Source organism: Plecotus auritus, assembly GCF_963455305.1.
Source record: "Plecotus auritus genome assembly, chromosome: 8".
Taxonomy (NCBI): Eukaryota; Metazoa; Chordata; class Mammalia; order Chiroptera; family Vespertilionidae; genus Plecotus; species Plecotus auritus.
This window is the reverse complement of record NC_137782.1, coordinates 67,186,428-67,214,218: the sequence shown is the minus strand read 5'-3', so window position 1 is coordinate 67,214,218 and position 27,791 is coordinate 67,186,428. Positions and strand designations below refer to the sequence as shown.

The 27,791-nt window shown below is 47.3% G+C and overlaps 2 protein-coding genes across 6 annotated transcripts in view; both read right to left on the bottom strand.

Annotated features, from left to right (window-relative positions):
* Positions 1-11,610, bottom strand: part of PTPRA (protein tyrosine phosphatase receptor type A) — a 167,992-nt gene extending 156,382 nt beyond the window's left edge. For 2 of the 4 annotated variants that reach the window (XM_080686387.1, XM_080686388.1), the window contains exon 1: positions 11,303-11,586. The gene's annotated coding sequence lies outside the window, so the exon portion shown is untranslated. Of the gene's footprint in view, positions 1-11,302 lie in introns of all 4 variants that reach the window. The other 2 variants (XM_080686389.1, XM_080686386.1) reach the window with 2 other exon arrangements.
* Positions 11,611-16,757: 5,147 nt separating this feature from the next.
* VPS16 (VPS16 core subunit of CORVET and HOPS complexes) overlaps positions 16,758-27,791 on the bottom strand; it is a 31,033-nt gene continuing 19,999 nt past the window's right edge. Inside the window, exons 2-24 of one of the 2 annotated variants that reach the window (XM_080685318.1) lie at positions 25,727-25,815; positions 25,384-25,481; positions 25,167-25,295; positions 24,933-25,077; positions 24,692-24,807; positions 24,466-24,588; positions 24,295-24,350; positions 23,861-23,950; positions 23,673-23,767; positions 23,446-23,522; positions 22,452-22,583; positions 22,226-22,353; positions 22,033-22,068; positions 21,746-21,854; positions 21,355-21,489; positions 21,151-21,259; positions 20,962-21,059; positions 20,771-20,878; positions 20,372-20,449; positions 20,110-20,279; positions 19,933-20,029; positions 19,198-19,301; positions 16,758-19,082 (exon numbers count right to left, since the gene is read on the bottom strand). In XM_080685318.1, the coding sequence (XP_080541444.1) occupies positions 18,938-19,082; positions 19,198-19,301; positions 19,933-20,029; positions 20,110-20,279; positions 20,372-20,449; positions 20,771-20,878; positions 20,962-21,059; positions 21,151-21,259; positions 21,355-21,489; positions 21,746-21,854; positions 22,033-22,068; positions 22,226-22,353; positions 22,452-22,583; positions 23,446-23,522; positions 23,673-23,767; positions 23,861-23,950; positions 24,295-24,350; positions 24,466-24,588; positions 24,692-24,807; positions 24,933-25,077; positions 25,167-25,295; positions 25,384-25,481; positions 25,727-25,815 (2,467 nt within the window). In that variant the 3' untranslated portion in view covers positions 16,758-18,937. The remainder of the gene's footprint in view (positions 19,083-19,197; positions 19,302-19,932; positions 20,030-20,109; positions 20,280-20,371; positions 20,450-20,770; positions 20,879-20,961; positions 21,060-21,150; positions 21,260-21,354; positions 21,490-21,745; positions 21,855-22,032; positions 22,069-22,225; positions 22,354-22,451; positions 22,584-23,445; positions 23,523-23,672; positions 23,768-23,860; positions 23,951-24,294; positions 24,351-24,465; positions 24,589-24,691; positions 24,808-24,932; positions 25,078-25,166; positions 25,296-25,383; positions 25,482-25,726; positions 25,816-27,791) is intronic. The other variant, XM_080685319.1, reaches the window with a different exon arrangement.

Below are 27,791 nucleotides of genomic sequence, written 5' to 3'. Positions count from 1 at the left end.
TAAAAACCATTGAACTGTACATTTTAAAAGGATGAATTACATGGTAAGTAAATTATATCTCAATAAAGCTCTTTCTTAATTACGAAAAAAATGCTATATCATAGCACGTTTCTTTATAAGAAAAAAGCAGTTACTTTTTCATCCACTGTTAAAATAACACCTTGTAGAGAAAGGATTAAGGATATTAATTTTTCAAATAATATTTGCTAGGTAGCGGTTTATCACAGGAAAGTTGGCTTTTTTTTTTTAATAAAAGAAAAATGTATAACATCAACAACTCTACCAGATAACCAATGAATGATTACCTGCCTCAATAGTCCATGAAGAGGCAGTGAATAAATTTCATCTTTTTATTCAGCCAAAGCACTATGGACAATTATTCCATATAGCAATGCTATTAAGGCAATCATTTATCATTAAGAATTTCTTCTCCAGCCCAGCTGGCATGGCTCAGTGGTTGAGCATCGACCTATGAACCAGGAGGTCACAATTCCATTCCCGGTAAGGACACATGCCTGGGTTGCAGGCTCGATCCCCAGTGGGGGGCATGCAGGAGATAGCCGATCAATGATTCTCTCTTATCTTTGATGTTTCTCTCTCTCTCTCCCTTCCTCTCTGAAATCAATAAAAATAAATTTTTTTAAAAATTTTCTTCTCCAGTACAACTTTCCTCTAGTAGCTCACAAAATAATAGATTTTTCTTGGAATTATTAAAAGAGAATATAGCCGAAACCGGTTTGGCTCAGTGGATAGAGCGTCGGCCTGCGGACTGAAGGGTCCCAGGTTCGATTCCGGTCAAGGGCATGTACCTTGGTTGCGGGCACATCCCCAGTGGGAGGTGTGCAGGAGGCAGCTGATCGATGTTTCTCTCTCATCGATGTTTCTAGCTCTCTATCCCTCTCCCTTCCTCTCTGTAAAATATCAATAAAATATATTTAAAAAAAAAAAAAAAGAGAGAGAATATAGCCTGGCTGGTGTGGCTCAGTAATAGATCATCGATGTATGAACCAAGAGGTCACGGTTCGATTCTGGTCAGGGCACATGCCCAGGTTGCAGGTTCAATCTCCAACAGGTGGTGTGCAGGAGACAGCTGATTGATGATTCTCTCATTGATGTTTCTCTCTCTCTCCCTTCTTCTGTCTCTAAAATCAATAAAAACATATCTAAAAATATAAGTAAATTGCCATTAAAAAGAAAATCTAGTGAATGCATGCTAGAAGCTTCTACTTTTATAACTATATAGCAAAACTCCCACAACTGCAAAATTTGTTCTAATATTGTTCAAATCTTCAGCAACATTTTCTACTCATAAGAGTATTTGCTGACAAAGGAATGCATTATTTTCTAAGTATTATGTGTAAATTTTTTTTTAGTGAGTCTTTTTTGGTGGGGGGAAGGAGGGACAAGACAGAAAGAACCTGCCAATGGTATGTGCCTTTTTGTCCTTTGTAAAACCAAAAAAACCTCAGAACATATACTTCAATAATTAGGCTGGTAAAATTATTTACAGCATCTGATTGAATAGCCTATGATTTTAAACATCATTGGGGGAAAAAATGTAGAGGTTTTCTTTATCCTCCAGATGCTTAGTTTTCAAATGTCCTAGTGCTAGTGATAGCCTAGTATTTTATTATTTAGTATCTCAAGTTTCTACATACTCTCAAAGCAAGGTTCCTATTAATGACAGAGGATATAAATCCATGTTTGTTTGTTTAACATTTTTATTGATTTCAGAGAGGAAGGGAGAGGGAGAAATAGAAGCATCAATGATGAGAGAATCACTGATCGGCTGCCTCCTGCACGCCCCCTACTGGGGATCAAGCCTGCAACCTAGGCACGTGCCCTTGACTGGAATCAAACCCGGGACCTTTCAGTCCGCAAACCGACACTATCCACTGAGCCAAACCCGCTAGGGCACTGTTTGTTTTTAATTTTATTTATTTATTGATTTCAGAGAGGAGGGGAGAGGGAGGGAGAGAAACATCAATGATGAGAAAGAATCATTCATCGGCTGCCTCCTGCACACCCCGCACTGGGGATCGAGCCCACAACCAGGTATATGCCCTGACTAGGAATCAAACCATGACCTCCTGGTTCATAGATTGATGCTCAACCACTGAGACAAGCTGGCTGGGCTAAATCCCTGGTTTAAATAGGCTTCTTGATATTTCCAACATAATAAGAGCTGACTTATTTAATCTAATAGATCACCAAGAGTTCATAATAGGGGATGAACAATGATTAGCTTTGCCATTTTGTTTGTTTGTGCTTGAATTATCATTTTCTTCTATCACTGATTTCTTTGCAGAAATCATTTTAAGCCACCTGTTCATTCTTAAAGGTTTAATAAAAACTGCATCATATACACAGTTACCAGTATGTTGCAATACATTAAAAGCAAGTATATAGCCCTGACCAGTTTGGCTCAGTGGATGGAGCGTTGGCCTGCGGACTGAAGGGTCCCAGGTTCGATTCCGGTGAAGAGCATGTACCTTGGTTGCAGGCACATCCCCAGTGGGGAGTGGGCAGGAGGCGGCTGATCAATGATTTTCTCTCACTGATGTTTCTAACTCTCTATCCCTCTCCCTTCCTCTCTGTAAAAATCAATAAAATATATATTTTTTAAAAAGCAAATATATAAATATGGCTCTGCATGCTCACTGCAGAACTCCCTACTCTTCCTTTAGGACACCCAAATTTCTGTAGTTAACATGGTGACACTGGTTGACCTGTAGACCCAAGAAGATACCAGTGACAATCCTAAGTTTAATAAAAATTATTTTAAAATCAATTTAAAAAAACAACAAATAAATATATCATTGAGTGAGAGTTAAAAAAAAAATACCTGGGAATGAGCATTTGCATCACTAATATTTTTTAAATATATTTTTATTTATTTCAGAGAGGAAGGGAGAGGGAGAGAGAGCTAGAAACATCAATGAGGAGAGAGAACCACTGATCAGCTATCTTCTGTGCCTACTAGGGATCGAACCCACAACTCAGGCATGTGCCCTGATTGGGAATCGAACCGTGATCTCCTGGGCCACAGGTCGATGCTCAACCACCTGCCGGCCTGCATTGCTAATCTTTATAATTTCCCCAGGTGAATCTATAGTACAGCTAGAGAAGAGAACTAACCCCCCCCCCCCCCGCCCCCGCCTTACTCATCTTGAACAGTCAGCTTCTGGTGCTCACCAAACTCTCAATTAGGTCTTGCTAGTCCATATGTGACCGACCTACCAGTAGCATCTGCCTCACCTGGGAGCTGGTTAGTCTTGCAGAATCCAAAGTCCCAACCCCCCCGACCCCAGACCTACTGAATCAGGACTTGCCATTTTAACAAGATCTCCAGATGTTTCATGTGAGCATTCAAGTTAGAGAAGCGCTGCCCTAAGATACCAAAACCCTTTCCCAGCTCAGGGCCGTTGTAAGTGATGTTCAACTGCAAATGTTGTGTAACACTGAACTTCTCTGGCACTTCACAAGGTATCCTATTCTTCCCCTTTGATCATATTTGTAATTACCATAAAGTGATTAATGCCTGTTACTATATTAGCCCTGTAAGGGCAGGCATCACATCTATGACACTCTGTGGAATATTCCCAGCTCCTGGCACAAGATCTGCTATTTTTAATCAAACAGCATCTAGTCTTGTTTCATACCAATACGATCTTACCCTAAATTTCTACACTATTTCTGTCCCATCAATAATGCCTTTCTTCAAAAAGAAGTTGCTTTTAGTTACATAACTCTTGGGTATGATACATATCACACTTTCAAAATCTAAAGAGCTACTGGTCTCTTAAAGAAATGTAAATTAAACATAATTCAAGGTACCTTATATTATTTTTAAATTAATAAAATCAAATATCAGTGTTTGTTTGTAATAGCACTGGCTAGACCAGTGGTCGGCAAACTCATTAGTCAACAGAGCCAAATATCAACAGTACAATGATTGAAATTTCTTTTGAGAGCCAAATTTTTTAAACTTAAACTTCTTCTAACGCCACTTCTTCAAAATAGACTCGCCCAGGCCGTGGTATTTTGTGGAAGAGCCACACTCAAGGGGCCAAAGAGCCGCATGTGGCTCGCGAGCCGCAGTTTGCCAACCACTGGGCTAGACTGTCAGCACACATCAATTGCTGATGGTGTTATAAATTAACTCAGCCTTTGGTACTGAAGCCATATCCTGAAGTCAGTGAACCCACTTTAGTGATAAAAGTCCAAGAAAAGACGTATTTGAACATGGGTGCTCAGAAGTACCATTTTTAACAGTAAAATGGAGAAAAAAATCAAAATAAAAAAGAGTGCACAAACTACAGTTATCAATGCATAGGACACTATTAAGTAAATATAAAATAGTTGATGCTATGCAAGAATACAAAAATAGCCTGGCTAGTGTTGCTCAGTGGTTGAGCATCAACCTATGAACCAGGAGGTCACAGTTCAATTCCAGGTCAGGGCACATGCCTGAGTGTTGATATCTCTCTCTCCCTCTCCCTTCTCTGAAATCAATAAAAATCATTTTAAAAAAATAATATAAAAATATTCTATATGTACTGATTAGAACTTAAAAAAAGCTATGCCTATACAATGACACAAATGGATATGAATTTACAGTAAAGTTTAACATTTAATTATCTTTTCTATAAAGAATATATTAAAGCAAATTTTAACCTTGGGTTATTGTAGGTTTACTGATCAGTTTTATTAAGTTAGTGTTATAGCTATTTTTGTTGTACTTAGACTCCCTGAAAAAAACACTTCTTAAAAAAAACACCAAAAAAACATTTCTTCAGCTTCGGCATTTGAGAACATTTATTAGTTACTGACCTAGAAATAAAAGACAAGATTCTAAATTTGGCCAGCTTCCTGCTTATACCTCAAACTTAACTTCACCTGTTTCTCATTTTTTCCACATGAAGGTGGAGAAATATAATGCAACAATGATTACTAATAGACTCTAAGCACCTCCAATAAAAGGTGTTGAGCAAATACAAATATCAGAGCTGCTTAAAAAACCACCACCACCTACACTGTCTTGCACAAGTCTCTTTATCTTTCTGAGCCTCAACGTCTCCCCTGTAAATTGACAGAAATGTTAGAATCACATAGGGAGGGGGTGCATACTCTGATGAAGATCCATTGAGTCCCATTCACATTTGGGGGAGAGAGGATAAGTTAGTACAACCCCTTAGAAGGGGTGGTGATTTGGCTATATGCCTAAAAATTTAAAATGCACATGAATTGGAGGAGAAAGCAAGATGGCGGCATAGGTAAGCACCTAAACTGCTGCCTCGCACAACAATTTCGAAACTACAACTAAAAGAACGGACACCATCCAGAACCACAGGAAAGCTGGCTGAGTGAAAATTCTACAACTAGAAGGAAAGAGAAAAGCTCACAGAGAATTGGAGGTACGGCAAAGGGTCTTTGGGCGCGCAGAGAGGAAGGGCGGCTGAGAGCCTGGCTGACTTTCTCTGGCGGAAGGGGGAAGGAAGCCCCCGACCGCACTGAACCCCAGTTCTGACTGCACTGAACCCCAGTTCCAGGCGAGCCCCTGGGGACCCACGCTCTTACGGGGGGAGTCTGGACTCTCAGGCGGAAACTCGGGAGCTGGGGAAGGCAGAGGTCTGGAGGCGCGCACATGCCAGTTCGCACAAAGGCTGTGGAGGTTGCCACAGGTTTTCCCTAGTGGAAGGGAGTCAGAAGCTCCTGACTGCACTGAGCCCCAGTTCTGACTGCACTGAACCCCAGTTCCAGGAGAGCCCCTGGGGACCCAAGCTCTTGTGGGGGGAATCTGGACTCTCGGGCGGAGACTCGGGAGCCGGGGAAGGCAGAGGTCTGCAGGCGCGCACGCACGCAAGGGCAAGGTTGACTGGAAGCCAAGACTGTCTGCTCCGCCCTGAGACTCCACCCCATCCAAGCTGAGCACAGAGGCTATTGCAATTTGGCAAGTCTAATCCTATAAGGCTGTCTCCAGCACCAAACTTCTCCCAGGTAGACACAGCTGATCCCTACAGCCAACTGGCCTGGAGGTCAATTCCTCCCAGTGATACCAACAACAATCAAGACTTAACTACAACAAGGCTGTACACACAGTCCACAAAGGGGTGCACCAAGAGTGTCCACCTCAGGTTAACTGGGGAGGGAGACCCACTGGGCCATATAGGAAACCTAGCACACAAATCTACCTTACCAACTCAGGGAAGCAATGAAAATGCGGCATCAAAGAAACAGATCACAAACAAAAGAAATGGAGGAAAACAAAACGACTGGATATAGAATTCAAAACCACAGTTATAAGGCTTTTCAAGAATATCCTAGAAAAGGCCGATAAATATAACGAGACCCTCGAAGATATGAAAAAGGACCAACTAGAAATTAAACATACACTGACTGAAATAAAAAATATTATACAGAGACCCAAAAACAGACTAGAGGAACACAAAAATCAAGTCAAAGAATTGAAATACAAAGAAGCGAAAAACACTCAACCGAAAAAGCAAAAAGCAAAAAAAAAAACACCCAAAAAGTTGAAGATAGTGTAAGAAGACTCTGGGACAACTTCAAGCGTACCAACATCAGAATTATGTGGGTGCCAGAAGAAGAGAGATAGCAAGATACTGAAAACCTATTGGAAGAAATAATGACAGAAAACTTCCCCCACCTGGTGAAAGAAATAGACTTACAAGTCCAGGAAGCACACAGAACCCCAAACCAGAGGAACCAAAGAGGACCACACCAAGACACATCATAATTAAAATGCCAAGAGCAAAAGACAAAGAGAGAATATTAAAAGCAGCAAGAGAAAAACAGTTAGTTACCTACAAGGGAGCACCCATACGACTGTCAGCTGATTTCTCAACAGAAACTATGCAGGCCAGACGGGAGTGGCAAGAAATTTTCAATGTGATGAATAGCAAGAACCTACAACCAAGATTACTCTACCCAGCAAAGCTATCATTCAGAATTGAAGGGCAGATAAAGAGCTTCACAGATAGCCGAAACCGGTTTGGCTCAGTGGATAGAGCGTCGGCCTGCGGACTGAAGGGCCCCAGGTTCGATTCCGGTCAAGGGCATGTACCTTGGTTGCGGGCACATCCCCAGTGGGGGGTGTGCAGGAGGCAGCTGATCAATGTTTCTCTCTCATCGATGTTTCTAGCTCTCTATCCCTCTTCCTTCCTCGCTGTAAAATATCAATAAAATATATTTAAAAAAAAAAAAAAAAAAAAAGAGCTTCACAGATAAGAAAAAACTAAAGGAGTTCATCACCACCAAACCAGTATTATATGAAATGCTGAAAGGTATTCTTAAAGAAGAGGAAGAAGAAAAAAGTAAAGATAAAAATTATGAACAACAAATACATATCTATCAACAAGTGAACCTAAAAATCAAGTGAATTAAAAACCTGAGGAACAGAATAATCTGGTGAATATAATAGAATCAGGGGCATAGAAAGGGAGTGGACTGATAATTCTCAGGAGGAAAGGGGAATGGGGGGGTTCAGGAAGAGACTGGACAAAAATCATACACCTATGGATGAGGACAGTGGGGGGTAGGTAAGGGCAGAAGGTGGGGTGGGAACCGGGTGGAGGGGAGCTATGGGGGGGGGGAGGAGAAAAAATTTTAATAATCTGAATAAAGATTTATTAAAAAAAATTAAAAATAAATAAAATACCCGAAACCGGTTTGGCTCAGTGGATGGAGCGTCGGCCTGCAGACTGAAGGGTCCCGGGTTCGATTCCGGTCAGGGGCATGTGCCTTGGTTGCGGGCACATCCCCAGTGGGAGGTGTGCAGGAGGCAGCTGATCGATGTTTCTAACTCTCTATCCCTCTCCCTTCCTCTCTGTGAAATATCAATAAAATATATTTAAAAATAAATAAATAAATAAATAAATAAATAAATAAATAAATAAAATAAAATATAAAAATAAAAAATAAAATAAAATAAAATAAAATGCACATGAATTGCCCTGGCCTGTGTGGCTCAGTTGGTTGGGCGTTGTCCCAAGCACCAAAAGGCTGCTGGTTTGATTTCGGGTCGGGACACATGCCAGGTTTGCGGGCTTGATCCCAAGTGGGGAGTGTTTCCTAATGGCGGTCATGTGAGAGGCAGCAGTTGGATGTACCACCATCCCATTGATGTCTCTCTCTCTCTCTCTCTCCCCCGCTCCCTTCCTCTCTCTCTAAAAAAGTCAACAAAATCTTTTTTTTTAAATGCACATGTATCCTTTGAGCTAGTAATTCCACTCTCAGAAATATGTTTTTCACATAATTTTATACATGAGCACATAAAGTATGTATAAGGACATTCATTGTAAAACTATAATAGAAATACTTGGAAACAACTTACATAGGGGAAGAGTATGGGTAAGTAGACACATGTTTATAAAGGAATGGTGTCTATGTAAGGCCACAAAACTGCAAACTTCAGCCATCTCTGGGGAAGTCAGGGTAGGAAGGAGACTTATTTTTCTCTATATGCCCTCTTTGTATACTGTTGGAATTTTTTCTTATATATATGTATTTATTATCTTTTCTCGAAACTGAGCAGGATTCTCTATAGGCCTCATCTGAGTCTAAAAGGCTGTCATTCTGCCTCTGTGGAGCCTGGCTATTGCAGGGGTGACAACATCTGGCCCCACAATACCCCAATGACCTTCCTAAAGCCCAGTCAGCCCAAGTCCCCGATTTCTTTTAAAATTCTCCAGTGGCTCTCCTCTGGTCAAACTAACACAGCACATATAGCCCTCAAAGTCACCCTACTCTCATCTTCCACCCTTCTTCCTCCTATTCAGTCCAACTATGTTTAACCTCTCCAGACTCCCCAAGGACAGTGGGTTCCTTCCACCTCCAAGCCCACTTGTGCTGTTCCCTCTTTCCTGTATCCTGTCCACCATACACAAACTCCTATGCACCCGTCATGACCCAAAAGCACCCCCTCTCAGTAAAGCTTTCTTGAACCACCTAGGGAGGCAATGCTTTCTATACAGCCTGGCAGATGCTATGTAACTAGACTGCCAAGATCTAATCCTGCTTATTCTCTCATCTTCCCACTGTAGTCTGTTTCCACCCTTGTCAAAGAGGAATAAGCCCCTACATGACTGTTGAAAGCATTAAATAATTCATGAAAATTTATTACATAGCTTGTCACAAAGCAAATAAAAGAAAATAGTTATTATTATTACACTTTCATACCACCTGTGATGTATTTGTATTCATCTGTCCTGAATTAGACTGTGAGATCCTCAAACGTTAAGATTGGATCTCCTGCCCAGCCAGCATGGCTCAGCGGTTGAGCGTCGACCTATGAACCAGGAGTTCACCGTTCAATTCCCAGCCAGGGAACATGCCTGGGTTGCAGGCTCAATCCCTCGTGTGGGGCATGCAGGAGGCGGCCGATCAATGATTCTCTCATCATTGATGTTTCTATCTCTCTCTCCCTCTTCCTTACTCTCTGAAATCAATAAAAATATATTTTTTAAAAAAAGACTGGATCTCCTCACTTTTAATTTGTATCCCAAGCACTTCCCCTTAACAAATAGAAGGCACATGAACGTACTTAGGTCAGAGGATTGGCTTTTCTGGTTCTGAATTTCACCCAGATGAATCCCGTATGCCTAGGAGCAGCGGTCCCCAAATGGTGGTCCGTGAGATCCGAAAGGTTGGCGACCACTGCCTTAAAGTACACATACCAGTCAGACCACTTCAGGAAGGCAGAGGTGAAAAGACACACCAGGAGGCTTTTGGCCTTTCAGAGACAGTCAAGCAAGACTGGACGCCAGTGGGATATGAGACCTGACAGTTCCTGCCTGCTGACTACTAATGGGGGGTGAGGGGGGGAGCTGACTGGGATGAAAATGGGAAGATGGAGAATCAGAAATACCAAAAGTCCTAGGTATGCACTCCAAGAAAGCCTTCAGAAAACAATCAAGAAAGATTCTTTTGGGAAGTGAGTACCTGGAAGTAAACAGAGCCAAGATATAAAGGGAAAGAGATGGGATAGGACCTACAAGACAATTGAGAGAAAAATCCTTTGAGCATGGGAGATGAAAAGGTGCACATGACACAGCTCCTGCCCTCAAGAAGCTGCTCTAGTGAAAGGGACTTTAAAGGAAAAGACAGAGCTGACCAGGTAAGAGGGGAGGAAAGAGGCCACACAAGCATGGGCATCCAAACACGTGAAAAGGCAGACAAGCAGCTCTGAATGGCTAGGGAGGGGGATATGGGGAAGGAGAATCAAAGAATTCAGCTAAAACTAAAAGAACAAATCAAGGGCCTTATATGACTTGATAAGACATTTCAGGCTTCATTCATCCCATGGGAAAAGGAGAGTGAGGGAATTTTTAAGTAAACAAGTGACAGCATCAGCTCTGTTTTTTGAAGGAGTGGCCAGGCAGGAAGATGTTCGCCCATGTTCCATGTCAGGCCTCTCCCCGCCCACCATCTTCTGGTTCCTGGGCTGCCTTCAGAGCAAGCAGGTGGCAAATGAGATCTTTGGGGAGATGTGATGGTTCTAGAGCAGGAATCCCTACCCTGGGCAAAGGCTCCTGAAAGCATTCACCCTGCCTAGGGAGGTTCTGAACATTCTTTTCCTGTCTTACAAACAACCTAACCTCAGAAAACACACACACACACACACACCCTTCAACACTGGGTTCAGCTCTGACATTACTACTTTTATCTTCAGGAAATACAGTTAGGATCTAATTTAAAAAACAACAACACGATATTCTTTATTTTATTTACCAAAAGTAAAAAGGGAGGGGGGATCTGCATTCCCAATTGGCTTATTCTGAATTCTAGGCAGCTCTGAGCCCCAATTTCCCTTTCTAAGCGGCCTCAACAGTTGGGAGTGGGCCGAATAAAGCAAGGCCTGGGAGAGGGGTCTGGGGGCCTTTAAGGGAAAGAAAAGTTGGTTTCTGCAAGAGCAAATTTTCTCATGCCAGGAGTTTTCCTCTTTCTTCCTATTAAATGGACCTGAGCAAATTCTGTTCTCACTGTTTCAAGTTTCTTCTTTCAGAATAAACTATGGCATCCCTGGTTTGCACGCAAAGTTCCTGGGCACTCGACAGGGGTCAGCGTCCTGTCCCGCACGTTTCCGGGGACCCCCCCTCCCTCGCCCCGGACAGTGCAAGGATGTGGGAGCCGGCTGGATTCTAGACACCCGAAGGGTTCTTCCGGAAAAAAGGGATTGGGGCTTCTGCCAGCGACCCTTCCCACCCGTGCCCGGGAGCCACCCTCTCCCAGCCCCGCCACTTCCAAAGCTCCCGGAGCTGTGGCGGCTGCGAACACTCACCGAGTCCGGCGCTGGGCGGGACCGCTGGGGACGAGGACCGCGGCTCCGCCTCGGTTGCGCGGCGGCGTCTCGGCCCGCCACACGCCTTCAGGGCCGCCGCCCGGCCCGCGGCTTGGAGCCCCGTGGCGGCGGCGGCGGCCTCGCCTCCATGGCGAGGAGAAGTGGCTGAGGGGCGACTAGGGCGGGCAGCGGTGATAGCTACAGGGGTCCGGGGTCCGAGATGGATCGCGCGCGCGCGTCTCTGTCAGCGCCGCACTCTCCGCGGCCTCGCTCCCGAGCCGGCCTCGGCTGTAAGGCGCCTCCTTATTGGCCATTAAGAGATGGGCGCTGATTGGTCCGTGCCGAAAGGGCGTCTCCCGGCCTCCCGGGTCCCGCCCTTGTGCGCCTCCGAGCGCCTGCTCACTGGCCGGGGACACGGAGCTGGTTCTCACTGTCTCTCGCACTGCCCTGGAGATGTGCACCCAATCGAAGCCCTTGTCCTCATGGGTGCAGGACCCCGGGAGCACCGGCCACCGGTGCACCCACGCCTTCCGCCTCTCTACAGTCCCAGCCCCTTAGACCTGGGCCTTCTTCCCAGTTTTCAGATGCGAAAACTGAGTCCAAATACAAGTTACACCAAAGTCTAGCGATAAGGGCGGCCTGGAACTCAAATGCCGTCTTTCCACTCCCCTCTCCAACTGTGTTCTATTTGGATTTTTTGTTTCCCAATTGCCGCAAGCTATTTAAAGGAAGAAGCCTCTCATTGGGGAGAGAGAGGAACCTGCAAAGCCCCTAGAACGGGTCTGGCACTGTGGGTGTCGTCTTACATCATGTCGGCCCACGCCATCCCCACCCGAGCCCCAGGGAAATAGCCTTCGCTTTCCAGATGCACCTACCGGGGCCTGGCTCGCCACGGAGCCGGGTGCTCTGCAGTGGGGGTGTTGTTTCCGATAGGCCTGGCTGGGGAGATGAGGGAGGTTCAAAGCGCAGGGAGGACCTAAAGATGCGTCCCCGGCCCTGGGGAGTGGGGGTGGGGGGAATGGGACCGGATTGGGGGCGTGTAACTCCTCGCCAGTGCTCCCTGTCCTAGTGTGGCGCCCCAAAGCCGGCCGGACGTTTGTCCAGTAGGAGCGGGTTCCCAGGCTGCAGGACTTGGGCGTCAGGGGCTAAAGGCCAATTAGAGTCGTGGTGGGTGGGGGTTGACCACACCGGAGAGTGGAGACAGATTGCACAGTAGTCTGCAAACGGAGCTTGGCAATGACCCTTCACCCGAGTCCAGGAGTCTGCGCTACCTGGGATGGGTTGCGGCGACCCTTTCCTCCTGGACCCTGAACCCTCCTCTCCCACCGCCTGTCCCGTGGTTTGGCGCGCTCCAGGGAAAGGGTCTGTGGCCAGTGTCAGTTCTTCCTGGCAAGGCGAGTGCGGTGAAGACATTTTGGTGCAGGAGAAGGAGGCCACATCAGTTGCCATTTTCACGGGGTTGGTGCCCCTACTACGTTCAGTCCCCACCACTATGCACCCCCTCCCCGGTATCTGTGAAGTAAGTAGAAAGTATGCCGACCAGAGCTACGGCCTACACATATGGGATGCAGTGGGCCTCCTTGGGGCCATCCCCTCCCCAGTAGAAAAGTCCCTTCTTGAGTGGGAGATGTGTTTCTCACTCCCTCTTGGCAAGAGGGCTTGCCCAAAAGTAGTGAAATGGCCAAACCCAAGGCGCCCCTGTGGGACAGACACTTCAGCTCTAAGGCCCCCAGGCCACAAGCCCAATCTCCTGTTAGACCCAATGAGGGCAGGTTCTTTCATATGCCCACTGTTCATGTTTCCCAGGAAGTCCGAACTCAGTATCTGCACACCAATGGAAAAGTGTAAAGTCTGCATTCAAAGTGTTTAGAAATCCTGAAAAACAATGACTGTGAATGTAGGAAGCACCTGGGTAGCTAGAATAGCAGCACTCCAGGACACACCTGACCAGTGTGGTTTTACTTCATCTACATCTGAGCTTCACTATTATTTCTTTAACACATTTCTTTTGGCTCGTTTATATTTTTACTTACATTACCATAAAAATTTTTGACATGCTATTTATATTTTCTTACATTAAAATAAATAGCTTTGTTTGTTAATCATGTCCCAAGGATATTTTTCTATTGATTTTGAGAGAGTGGAAGGGAGGGACAGAGGCAGAAACACATCAATTGGTTGCATCAAGCCTAAAACCAAGGTATGTGCCCTTGCCTGAATCGAACCCAAAACCCTTCAGTCCATGGGCTGACACTCTATCCACTGAACCAAAAAGGCTAGGGCAAAGTAGATAGCTTTGTTCTTTTAAGATCCTTAAAAAAAGGATCCCCAGCCTGTCTGAACACACTTGGGAAAATGCTTCAGTTGGGTGTGGGAGAGAACCCTGGGGTTTAAGCCTCTCCATTGGCTAGGTGACCTGAATATCCTTCCGCTGCTCTTCCTGGAACCTCCCAGGACTGTACTGAGAATTGCAGGCATGTACAGTTCGGCAAGTAACCCTGTCTCAGTAAATGCAGTTCCTTTCCTCCATGAGACAAGTGCACTGTAGTCAGACCATTTGTGGTGTGTGTGCAGGGGTGACAGAACCTCAGACCAAAAAGAGGCAGGGTTGCCGAAACCGGTTTGGCTCAGTGGATAGAGCATCAGCCTGCAGACTGAAAGGTCCCAGGTTCGATTCCGGTCAAGGGCATGTACCTTGGTTGCGGGCACGTCCCCAGTAGGGGGTGTGCAGGAGGCAGCTGATCGATGTTTCTCTCTCATCGATGTTTCTAACTCTCTATCCCTCTCCCTTCCTCTCTGTAAAAAAATCAATAAGATATATTAAAAAAAAAAAAAAAAAGAGGCAGGGTCTTGGGTATCTCATTCAAGAGACCTGGAGGAGAGTTCAGCTTGGCCACCACACATACCCTGTTTCCAGTGGAAGAGGACAGAGTCCCATCCTCAGCTGCCCACCTGTGGAGACCAACCCAGCCTCCCCATCCTGGCACTGGGGTGTACACAACTTCCCTCACTCCCCCATTACCACAGGACAAAGGGCTGTCTTCAAAGAGGAGAGAAGACCTGAGATAAGGAGGGGTTACCAAGCCCGACCAAGTGGGAGGCCAAACCCTTTCTCCCAGTCCTACTTGTCTTACCACACGGGAGCATATACCTACAGATAGGTGCCCCAAGAGTCACAGGGGTCATCAGAAAAAAACTACACTAGGAGAGCTGGAGGATGGGGTAAGCAGTGGTCGCCAACCAGTGGTCCACGAGGTCCGGAAGGTTGGCGACCGCTGGGGTAAAGAACTGTTTCTGCAGACAAGCTACTTCCTCTCTCAGGGCCTCCTTTCCCCATGTAGTAAATGAAACAATGTGTCATTTACTCACAAATACTTATTGAGTGCAGACTATGTGCTGGACACAGCAGGGAATAAGACAGAAAAGGTCTCTGCTCTCATGAAACATTCTGGATGGGGCGACAGACAATAAACAAGTGAATAAAAAAACTTCTTAAATGCTGTAATGAAAATAAAGCAAGGCAATACGATAGAAGGTTGAAGTAAATGAGAGCCCAGGGCCTTTCCAGGCCATTGTTCTATTCCCAAGGGTCACTTGCCAGCATTGTACCTAAGAGTGCAGCCCCCTCTCCTGAGAAGATGCCTGGTAGGAGTATTTGCTCTGATTCTCACTCCAGGGTTGCCATTAATTATCCTAAACTAGAAGAAATGTTTCCAAATTCTCTGCCCCTAGCTCTGAAATCCTGGTCCCAGGCCCAATCCTAGTCCCATCCATTGGCCAAGAGTTGGCCCCACCCTGTAGGTCCAGGCCTGCCATGCAAATTGCTCAGGATAGAAGGTTTGTGTTTTTTTTTAAATATATTTTTATTTGTTTCAGAAAGGAAGGAAGAGGGAGAGATAGAAACATCAATGAGAGGGAATCATTGATTGGCTGCCTCCTGCACGTTAGACCAAGCCAGCAACCAGCCATGTGTCACCGACCGGGATTGAACCTGGGACCCTTCGGTCCACAGGCCGACGCTCTATCCACTAAGCCAAACTGGCTAGGGCGGTAGAAGGCATTTTACACAAATTTGTAAATTGATCAGTGGTGGATTTGAAGAAAAAAAAATTCTGTAGGTATATATGTGCATTTGTTAAAACTCAGCAAATGTACACTTAAGATCTGAACATTTTATATATAGTTCGGGAAAAAAAACAAATTAAAAATAATGAACTCTAGCTAATGAAATGCATTCTGAAATATTTAGAGGTAAGTGTACTAATGACTGCAACTTCCTTTGGAATGCATTAAAAATGACAGTTTGCCTGGCCCTTATATCCCAGTGGTTGAATGTCGACCTATGAACCAGGTCATGGTTTGATTCCCAGTCAGGGCATATGCCTGGGGACTGCAGGAGGCAGCCAACCAATGATTCTCTCTCATCACTGATGTTTCCCTCTCCCCATCTCTGAAATCAATAAAACACATAAAATTAAAAAAGAGATAGTAGTAAGATGGACATAGGGATGGAAAGATGTATGATAATTAAATGTTAATGGTAGAATCCAGGCGGTACAGGTATTCACTGTAAAATTCTTTCAACTTAGTTTGAAAGTTTTCATGATAAAATGTTGAAGGGGGAAATCAGTGTTTTACAAAAAAAGTACACATGGCTGCCTTTAATTTTCAACCTCATAAACATCTCCAATACTTCTCTAAATGCATTAACACTTTTTAAAAAATATATTTTATTGATTTTTTATAGAGAGGGAGAGGGACAGAGAGTCAGAAACATTGATGAGAGAGAAACATCGATCAGCTGCCTCCTGCACACCTCCTGCTGAGGATGTGCCCACAACCAAGGTACATGCCCTTGACCGGAATCGAACCTGGGACCCTTCAGTCTGCAGGCCGATGCTCTATCCACTAAGCCAAACCCGTTAGGGCTGCATTAACACTTTTTTAATGAAGTTATAATTACTGTTTGTCCTCATTGTTATTTCTCACATTTCTAAAACTTCACATGTTCAATGTTTAATGTTAGCATATGACATGAGTAAATATGCTATTATTTGGGGATACAGACTATTGTGTATATTCTAAAAGCACTGCCTAGGGCAACCTGTCCAGAAGGTGGACTGAGTTATATGGTTCCAACTCCTTTTCACTGAGGATAACTAAAAAAGCTGGAGAAAACATTTTTAAAAGGCACTGAAAAGCTACCAGGGAAGTGAAGAATTGTGGGGCTAAGACTGGAGAGAAAAAAAGCCCAGGATGAGCCTAGTATTGGGGATCTTCTTTCCTTTCCCCGGAGGTGTCTGCTGATTCTAAGAGAGAAATCTGATAGACTGTGCCAGATTGTGATTCCAAAAACTGGCCACATTCCCAGTTCTACACACTCTTCCAGATTCTTGCAACTCCCCTATCAAGAAATGGAGTCATCCCCCTCTCTTTATTTTATTTTTATTATTTTAAAAATATATTTTTACTGATTTCAGAGAAGGGAGGAGAGAAATAGAAACATCAATGATGAGAATCATTCATCAGCTGCCTCCTGCATATCCCCAGTGGGGACTGAGCTGCAACCGACATGTGCCTTGACTGGGAATCGTGACCTCCTAGTTCATAGGTCGACACTCAATCACTGAGCAATACTGGTTGCCCCCCGCCCCCTTTTAAATTGATCTCAGAGAGGGAGAGAGAGAGATAGAAATATCAATGATGAGAATCATTGATCAGCAGCCTCCTGCACACCCCCTACTAGGGATGGAGCCCACAACTGGCGCATGTGCCCTGACCGGGAATCAAATCTTGACCTCCGGGTTCATAGGTTGACATTCAACAACTGAACCATGCTGGCCAGGCTTGATTTCCCTTTGAAATTGGGTGGGGTATGCCTATGTGACTGCCTCAAGGAACATAATGTGGCAGGTGTGACTCCCAAAGCTAGGTTAGGGAAGGCAACACAGCTCTGCCTGACCCTCCTGGGACTGTCATGTTGGGAGGTACTGCAGGTTGTATGTGTTCTGACCAACAGTCCCAGCTAAGGTTCCAGCCAACAACCGGCTTCCGCTGCCAGACTATTACCAAGACTTCAGATGATTTTAGCCTTCAACTATCAAGTCACCTTCAACCTTTGTCTTCCAGCAGTTGCCCCAGACACTGTAGAGCAGACAAACCATCCCTGTTTTACCTGTCCAAATTCTTGACCCTCGTGTAAGTAGTAAGCATAATAAATGGTTGTTTTACAATTTGATTTATATTTACTGGGAGGATTCTCACAAATTTACATTTACAAGGTGGGGGAAGAAAAAGAAAAACCTTACTGGGCCTCTCACTCTGTGATGAGGCTTGCCCTCCCTCTGGACTTTGGTTTCCTCCTTTGTCTTCCTTCTAGACCATCCGTGGGCAAACTACAGCCCGCGGGCCGGATCCGGCCCGTTCGGCTGTTCTATCCGGCCTGCGGAGCCGAAAGACCGTACCCTTTTATGTAATGATGTTTACTTTGAATTTATATTAGTTCACACAAACACTCCATCCATGCTTTTGTTCCGGCCCTCCGGTCCAGTTTAAGAACCCATTGTGGCCCTTGAGTCAAAAAGTTTGCCCACCCCTGTTCTAGACTAAGGGAGTAACAAGAGGAAAGTCAGTCCTCAGTGTCGGACTGGGGCACAGGGACAGGAAGCCAAGGTGCACTAGATTGCAAACTGAAGGCTAGAGATAGGTTCACTAGGGGGATAAGAAAGCGCTCCTACTGACTGCGGACAAAACCTCCATTCCAGGTAGAGTGGAGCCAGTGTCTCGTTTGCAGTTCTTGGCAGAATTGCCAAAAGAATTCCATCCTTTTCTCTCCAGCTCAAACCACTCAGGAATTGTCACCACTGTTTAGTAGGCTGGGTCTCCAAAGACTCCACCTCCAATCCCTACAATCTGCTGGCCACATGCCTCTCATTGTCCTACAATTCACACTGCAGCGCAAACCCGGGCTTTGCTCAGGTTCCCCAGCTTATGAAGGGCCCAATTTTAGTTCCAGCTCTGAGTCATCCCTCCTGTTACCACAAACATCCAAGGAGAAGCTCTAAGATACCCAAATGTCCAACCTGGTTTCAAATCCATTTTGCCACATATTTGCTGTTACCAAACCTTCCTGGACCTCGAATTCCTCTTCTGTAAAATGGGGTTATGTTACCTATCTCACAGGCCTGACATGTGGAATAAATGAAATAATGGTCAAATGTTTAGCACTGTTCTTGTGTATGTGTGTGTACAATGCTTCTCAGTATGGTTCTTGATGAACTGTTGCTTAGGTTTTGTGTCATCCCTTCCCATAATCTTTCTGGGGGCTGTTGCCTTCCCTAACCTAGCTTTCCTTGGTAACTGTACAAAGGGGCAGGTCTCGTATAAATGCAGCTCCTTCTCCAGACCCACCACAACCATGGAGTTTCGCTAAGGTGTCTGTATGCTTCTGCCTCTAGCTTGCTGTTGCTTAGGTGGGACTGCATAAAGCACTCTAAGATGTTCAACTTTATTTACAACCAGACCCCTGGCTCCCTTCCTATCCCAGCTCCTCAGCTTAGCTCTGGGGGAGAAGCTGAAGGAGCAGTGATTCTTCTGCCACGCCCAGGACCTGAGGAGACGTGCAGGGTGGGCCCTTCACTTCTTCTGGGCTTGTGCCCTGGCCCGCTGAATCTTGTCGGCTGTCGCCCCATCTGTGGCTCCAGTGCAGTGGGACAATACAAGGCTCAGCTCTGCCTCATTCCGGCGCTCGATGGCCACGTCTGCAGCCTGAGCCACATCCCTATGGTTTGAGCAGGAGGGGAGATGGTGTTGGGCTGACCAAGGACACAAACCATGCCCCTCACCAGTCCACTGGCTCAGCCACCTAGCACCCACAGGGCTCTCAGCCAACGCACCCAACAAGAAGCAAGGCCTTGACCTTCTGCTCGGGACCCACGCGGGAGGCGTACTTCTTCGCCTCATATTTGTTGTGTTGCTTCATGCAGATCTCCACAAAGGGCTGAGAGAGGAAGGGAATAAAGGGAGAAGATAAGGCAGAGCCCCCTTGTCATCTCTTACTAGCAAAGGCCTAACTGGATACATTGTCCTTGTATATTTTATATATCCTTTAGTATCTATAATTTCCTCACCCCTGCCCTGACACATGCCTGCAACAGGTGTGATCTCAACATTCTCAGGGCAGAAACAACCTAAATCAAAGATCTGTTAGAGCTTAGAGACCAATTATTTCCATGTACCCACTCAACCATCCGCTGCTACTACCCTTCCACAACAGGTGTTTCCTGCCTTCTCAGGGCCTGTGTTTTCTCTCATGGCTGCCCCACCTACCTACACCTCTGAACTGCCTGCCACAGAAAACAAACCCCCTCAAAATAGCCTCCACTGCCTGGAAGATGTGTTTTCCCTGTCCTCCTCCACCCTCCACTCAAATTGGACTTTTTCCTTGACATCTCCAGGCCGACTCAGGCCCATTCTCCTGCGTACCTGACACGTGTACACAGGAAGCACCCACTAACTATTTTCATCAGTTGAACAGATGTGCCAGTTGGTCATCAGCCTATCTTTAGATATGGTCCTCTCCCCAGGACTATCTTCCCTGGCAGGGGGTGGAGGGAGGGCCCCTGCCTCACCAGGTAGCCAATGGGTGATTTCTTGCTCTTAGAAAACTTCTCTAGTTCCTCCCAGTCTTCCAGATCTGCCAGGGCAGTCAGCTTCAGCCACCAGAGCCTATGGGGAAGCTGGGCTTAGAGGTGCTGTAGGAGGGACAGGGATCCCAGGACCTTTTTGAAGCCTGGGCCCTCACCAACCTCTTGTCGGGGATACGGAAGTCACGTGCCAGCTGCTCTGCACGCTTGTTGTGGCCACCAAGGATGAGGGTCGTGACTGTGTCATGTAGAGACAGGTCTAGGAACTGACCCCCCAGCTCATCTTCTAGGCGTCGCTGTAGCCGTAGGAGCCGCATTTGATCCTCTGTGGCCTGGGGACACAGGTAAGGCAGGATGGAGATGAAAGAAGGGCAAAGTGGGAAGACTGAGAGAAGAGGCAAGGGAGAAAAAGAGTAGGCCAAACCTTGGCTGCAAACTCATTCTTGGCCTTGTAGAAGGCGTCGGCTGCTGTCTGCAGAGCTGCTACCCGCCCCTCAATACGCTGTGAGGGCAAGAAGGGAAGCCTGAGCTCACAGCTCAAGGGATCTCAGCCCTCCCCACCCAGGATACAGTTTTCTCCCTGATCCCCGTGCCAAGGATCACCAGGACCAGCCTTACCCATTGGGTGAACCACTCTGGTGTCCCTAGTGGGAAGGCTAGCTCCTCTGGGACCAACCCTCATTCTGGCCTCATGTCTTCTCAGACTCTCGCTCGACAGTGAGGACCAGATGGGGTGTGTGCCAAATATAGGCCTAGATTCCTGGTGAAGGAACCAGACCAACAGCCCAGCCCACAGGCCCCACCCGCTCTGTGGGCCTCAGACCTCCTCTGCAGCATAGCTGGCTCGGATGTGGAAGCTGCCCAGCTCCTGGTGGTTGTCGTCCTGATTGTAAAGGTCCTTCAGCGTCTCTAGCTCCTGGTGCTTACAGAACTGGAGCCAGGGCAGGCAATCAGTCAGTAAGAACAACTCAGGGCTCAGGAGGCTCCAGGCCTACCACTGCCCACTGCACACACCTGTCGGTACAAGCTCAGGGCCATGGGCTGGTTCCGAAGGGTCATGAAAAAATCTCCTCGATTCAGCTCGTTCTTCAGGTGCAGCAACACCGTGAACACTATGGGACAATAAGGTGGGGTGGGGACTCCAGCCCAGCCCCTTGCTCAGCCTAGGGGCCCTGACCTTGGCCTCACCCAAACCTTGCTCACCCAAGTCAGTGTCACCACTCTCGATGGCCTTGCTCAGTGCCAGTTTACTCCTCTTCATTTTTAGGAGAAGAGGTACCTGCTCCCCAGAGCGAGGTTCATACTCCAGAAGCTGTGGGGTGGGAAGGAAGACACAGAGAGAAGGAGCTGGCCTGGGGGCCTTGGAAACCTGTGTCAGAGCATTTAGAAAGGGCAGGGCACCCACACCTTGATAGCCAGCTCTGTGCGGCCACAGCCATAGGCCCGAGCAGCAATGTCGGAGTAGGAGACACCAGGTGTGTCACCCAGCTTCTGGTTAATGGCCCGAGCAACATCCTCATCAGACACATCCTTCTGTTGTACCTGTAGACGGAGGGGGTGGTACACACACCTAGATCTCGCCCTTCACCCCACCTGCCCTCAATCAGAACTTGGCCCTCATGGGAGTAGGGTGGGGGGTGGGGGGCAATGGTAAGATATGTACACATATAATACCTTAATAAAAATTGGAAAAAAAAAAAAAAAGAACTTGGCCCTCAGCTCTACACTTCCTATTTCCTACACCTCACCAGGGTGTGGAAGTCCCTAAATGCTCCTGGACCCTGTGCTATATCCTCACCTTGTAGCAGGCCCAATGGGCCAGGATCCTGCTGACACCCTGCACTTCAGGAAGGCGCAAGTACTCGCATATCTGGATGGCCAGGGGGTAAAGCCTCCGTAACACAAGCCTGGCAAGGGTACGGGGGTGAGGTGGAGAGAGAGAGAGAGCGCAGAGTGGCCAGTCTGTAATTTGGGCCTCCCAGATCCCAAAGCAATGGGTCAGGAGCAGTGTCCACAAGAGCCCACCACGGGCTGTAATGCTTGCCCACTGAGTGCCCTCCTCCCACGTCCTTGGGCTTACTGTACCTGTCTAGCAGCACCTGGATGGTGAGCTGCTTGTATCTGCATTTTACTTGGTTAAGGATCCAGCTGGTAAATAAGCCTTATTTGCTAAAGACCTTCAGGCAGTATCTCTTCCCCCTGTATCCCTGGCAACCCCCCCGTTCCCCCACCCTAACACCCCTGGCTGTGAACACCCTTCTAGCAAGTTTGGGGATACTGGCTATAGGTGAGGGGGATCCCGATGTGATAGTCCCGAATGGCATTGAGCACACGCAGGTCCTGACACATACGCACGAAGCCATCAGGTGGAAATCTGTCAAGGAAACACTTTCCGAAGGAAGCAGCCTTCAGAGAAGAACCAGAGGACAATAGAAGCAAGCTCTCCTCACACCATCCCAATCCTGCCCAGTGCCCCTCCCACTAGCCCTGTAGCCCAAGCCAACCCTGAGAAGACTCTTCTGCATGTCTGGCCGGTGCTCATGTCCCGCAGCCTCAATGCACTGCTGCACGGCCTGGGTCAGCTGCCCCAGCTCCTGGATCTCCCGCAGGTACTCATCCGCCTTCTGGCTCTCTTTCTGGGGGAAGTGGGGATGCCAGGGATAGAGCATCATGGTGGAGAATACCCCCACATCTGGCCCCCAGGCCCCCTGGCATGTGGTTCAAATGAGCTGCAGAGGCTAGAGCCCAAGCTACCTCAGCCCACTCAGTCCACCGAGGTGTTCAGTATTCCCCACAATTGCCTGTGAGCGGCCCTGAGACCTCTTTTTTTTTTTTTTTTTAATGTATTTTATTGATTTTTTACAGAGAGGACTAGAGAGTTAGAAACATTGATGAGAGAGAAACATCGATCAGCTGCCTCCTCCACACCTCCTCCTGGGGATGTGCCCACAACCAAGGTATGTGCCCTTGACTGGAATCGAACCTGGGACCTTTCAGTCCGCAGGCTGACATTCTATCCACTGAGCCAAACCAGTTTCGGCGAGACCTCTTTTTTTAAAAAAATACATTTTTATTGATTTCAGAGAGGAAGGGAGAAGGAGAGAGAGATGGAAACATCAATGATGAGAGATCAGCTGCCTCCTGCACGCCCCCAGCTGGGGATCAAGCCTGGAACCCGGGCATGTGCCCGTGACCGGATTTGAACCTGGGACTCTTCAGTCCGCAGGCCGACGCTCTAGCTACTGAGCCAAACCAGTTAGGGTGGCCCTGAGACCTCTTGATAGTAGCCCTGACTTGTGCCTGGGCTGGGGATAGTGGGGTCTCCCTGCTCCTCCCTATTACCACATGAAGGACCCCATATCACTTTAGTCCACCTGAGCTGGCCCTCTCCAGCCCAGCCTAGTGTCCTGCCTGGACCCCCTTCACAGGTGGCACCTGGCTGGGCCAATTAGGGGAAGGAAAGCATCTTGGGGCCCAGGGAGAGACCCAGGGCTTTACCTCATATTCCTTCTGGGCCTCTAATAGCAGTGCTCCGGGGGCCATTGAGGCAATTTTGAAGATCTCCTCGCTGGCCACTGGGGAAGGGATAAGGTGAATGTAGGAGGCAGGCAGGGAATCCTCCGCTCTCCCTCAATGCTCTAATCCTGCTCTGGAGCACTGCCCCACAGCAGTGGTGCCAAGGTGCCCCCACCCCAGGTCTTATGGTGCCTTTGTGAAGGCCTCACCTGGAACCTCATGTAGGAACTCATGGGTGCTGCGGGAGAAGATGCGGACCCCATCCAGCTCAGGTACCAGGTAGGAGTCCTCATCCAGCACAAACCTGAGCTTGGTCAAGGTTCCTAAAATGGGACGTAACAGATGACCCCCCTTCCCCTTGCCTCTCCCATCCCCACAGGTAACCCTCCAAGGATACTGGATGCTCTCAGGTGCATCACCCACCACCATCAGCCGCTTCTCCCAGGCCACCACAACAGCCCTCTCCTTGCTACGAGGACGGCTGCACCTGTGGGCAGCACCACACATACATGTTTGAGACATAAACCGAACACCAGGCCCTCAGCCAAGTCTTTCACATCACTGCTTATATCACTTTGCCTTGGGATAGTCCTGTGCATGCTTCCTGCTCCTTATCCCATCCTCTGATTGACTTGAGTGCTTCCATTTTACCCTGTGCTGTCAGCTCCAGCTGAGGCCCACAGCGGGCAGGGGTTCCCCTCAAGTGTGCACTGGCAGAGAAGATATGATGCAAGCTCCACTTGGCGTGGCCAGTAGACAGGATGAATCAAAGTGTCCCAGGAAACAATGCTATGTCCACCCTCACCCCCAGCATAAGACTCCCATCCTCACCAGACCATCTGCTTCGGGGGGGCCCGGATGTTGCAGTTGAACTCGCAGAGTTTTTCCTGAAAGGATGCAGGGAATGTCATGGTCCTATCCAAGCACTCAAGTTAAAAAGCCCCTTCTCTACCCAAATCCCCGGACAAGGCAAAGTGCCCCTGTGTTTTCCCAGGATCAAACCTTGAGTGAAGCTGTCCCCATCCAGATATAGCCCGTGTCTGTGAAGAGTGCCAGGTGTCGGTAGGTGAAAGAAACAGCCATCTGCAGGAAGCTGCTCACTCCTGGGGCCAGGCCAGGGGGCGTCTGGGGTAGGGCCAGGGAGGACACCCAAAGATACTAACTTCTCAGCACCTCCTCCCGGCCTCCCTCAACCCTTCTATTTCACTCCCATTTCATAGGCCCTCACCACAGTGGAGCAGGATGCATGGTCCAGGAGGTAAAGATCGGGCCCCACAGACAGAAGAATGTGTGCCACTCGGTCCTGGCACAGTGTGGTCCAGCATGAGGGTGCGCTCTGCAAACCTGTGGTCAGGCAAGAGGACAATCCCAGGATGATCAGAGCCCAAAGCTTCTGCCTCTGTGGATCCCGCAGTCTGGAAGCACATCTGTGGGCACTGAATGATTGTCTCAGGGGTGTCAGCACTCACCTGGCACTTCTGGCATTCGGCGGAGTTTGAGGTCACCCACATTGGCACTGAGGGTGAAGCGGTGGGCCCCTGTGAGGATGGCCACTCCGGAACCAAACTCAGTATGGAAGATTCGAGCATCTAGAACCCGATTCTGGAGCACCTCCTTGAGAGAGGGACAAATGGAGAGGGACCTTGAAAAAATCACAGGGTCACAGACTCCATCCCTTTTCCCCAGCTTCCTGTGGCCCCTACATTGCCCATACTGAAGTGTCTCCGGAAGTCTCCATGAAGCCCATAAACCAGTACTACTCCATCTTCCTGCACGCAGAGGAGCTCCTCTTCAGCTGACCAGCCAAGGGACACCACTGGCCCACTCTTCCACTGTAGAGGAGAAGAAGTTCATGAGACTATCTTGGGACGCAGAAGCGCTGCCTAGCCCTCAGCCCCAAGGCAGGCCAAAGGTGCTCACCAGCAGACTGGCCAGAGGCATGCCAGAAGCAGAGTAGATGTCAAGTACCGGCCGTACACTCGCAGCCTTCTCCTTCCGCCAGGGGTTCCTCAGCAGTGCTGCAGTTGGAGAAGAGACCTCCTGTTCTAGTTCACTAGTCCCAGCCCATGTGAAGCAGGCCTCATGAAGTAGTAGCTCCTCAGGCCCACCATATGAAGCAGGCCTCACGAGAACCAGAATTAAAAGCACCTCCTTCAGGGTCGCATATGCCAGTGAGAACCACCCAACAATAAGACCCCTAGGAATCAAGGACCTTGAGTTCATCCCATGGTCCCAGAGCATGCGAGGCAGAGGGATGACTTACCAATGGGGCCTCCATAAGGCGCAGCAGCCACCAGGCAGTCCCTTAGTTCCTCCTTCAGGTCCCAGTCCATGCTGTACAGCTCACATTTCCTGCCCACAGAAAGGTGAATAGAAATTAGCCTTCTCGTGCCCATGCATCTAGATGAAGTGAGCCCCAGAGGAACCCCTAAAGCCTCCATTTATTCTCCATAGGAAACTTGAGGCCCCTCCAGGGGCAGGGAGGGAAGGTGATGACTAGAAACAATATGCATGCTTAGGTGCAGCATGGAAGGATGGGGTTCTTGGGCAAGTATACATGATGGCAGGAGTTCCTGGGACAGGCAGGCTGTGTGGCCAATATCCAGGGCACAAACTGAGATAGGACTAGGGTGGGTGGCAGGCTTGAGTCTATATTAGCAGGAAATAAAACCCTGCTAGAGGGTCTCTGAGGGTGGAGAGCCTTTCTTCTATTTCTGATTATTATTTTTTAAGAATAGTTTACTGATTTTGTTTTTTTTTTTTTTTTTTTTAGTTTATTGATTTTTAAAGAGAGAGAAAGAGGGAGGGAGAGAGAGAGAGAAACATCGATATGGGAGCACAACATTGATCGGCTGCCCCCTGTATGATCCCCTACTGGGGATTGAGCCCAGGAGCCCATAAGCCCGCTATCAGGGCTTGTGCCCTTGATAGGGAATCGAACCAGCAACCTTTTAGTGCAGTGGTTGGCAAACTCATTAGTCAACAGAGCGGCAAACTGCGGCTAGCGAGCTGCATGTGGCTCGCGAGCCGCAGTTTGCCGACCACTGTCTTAGTGCATGGGATGACACCCAACCAACTGAGCCACACTGCCCAGGGATATTTCTGGTTTGTAACACTGAGTCAGGTCATGGGCTTTATACCTGGGGGTCCAGCTCAACACTAGTTAATAAAGAACTCCGTTTTAGAGGTACTGAGTTGGCAGTGCCGGAAAGAAACCCAAGAGGAGCTCTTCAGTCAGTCCAGAGCTGGGGAGAATCCTGGGTTAGAGATGTCAATCTGTGAATGCTTGGCTTACAATAGGAAACTGAAATCACAAGCCAGCACGAGATGACTGCAATCTGAGATGTGTGAGGAGAGTGTGTGCTGCATGAGAAGACAAAGTAGGAGGAGAGAAGGGAACAGGAGTAGGCACTATTCCAGAATGTCAAGAAAAAAAACAGTGGTTATGGAGAGTGCTTTGGCTGGTATCATTTCAGGAGCCTTCCCATTAAAGATCAGAAAGATGCTCACCATTACCTTCTTTCTATTTCACATTCTTCTTGGGGTTCTAGTCAAAGTAATTTAAGAAAAAAAACAGCAAAGTTTCTATTTTGGAAAAGGAGTGAGATTGCTACTATTTACAAATAATGTGATTGTCTACTTAGAAAATCCAAACCAGTCTATGGAACAATGAATAAAAGAGCTCAGTTGAATGAGCAATAGAAGTCAATATATTTTCTTTTTTATATATATTTTTATTGAAAAAAAATTTTTAAGAGAGAGAGGAAGGGAGAGGGAGAGATAGAAACATTGATAAGAGAGGAACATCATCAATTGGCTTCCTCCTGCTCGCCTCCTACTGGGGATCAAGCCTGAAACCAAGCATGTGCCCTGACTGGGAATTGAACCAGTGATCTTTTGGTTCCTGGGTCAACACTCAACTGCTGAGCCACACCAGCTGGACAGAAGTCAATATATTTTCTACACCAATCAACTGTCTATATACTATAGCAAGAACCAATTAGAAACGTAACTTTAAAAACATCCTAATCATGATAGCAATAAAACTATAAAGTACCCCAAAATAAACATTTTTGCAATCATATCAAAATTTACTAAAGGATATAGAAGACAGAAAAATATTCCAAGATAATCTATAAATGCACAAGAATTCCCATAAAAATCACCCCCAATGTTTGGGGGGAAGGGAAGCACAAACTGATTCTGCAGTTTGTCTGGGGGGAAAAGATATCTGAAAAAGTAAATACTAGAAGATATTTAGAAACATTTGAAAATATGAGAACACATGTATATTAGATATCAAGTATCTTCTATAATAATAAAAGTGC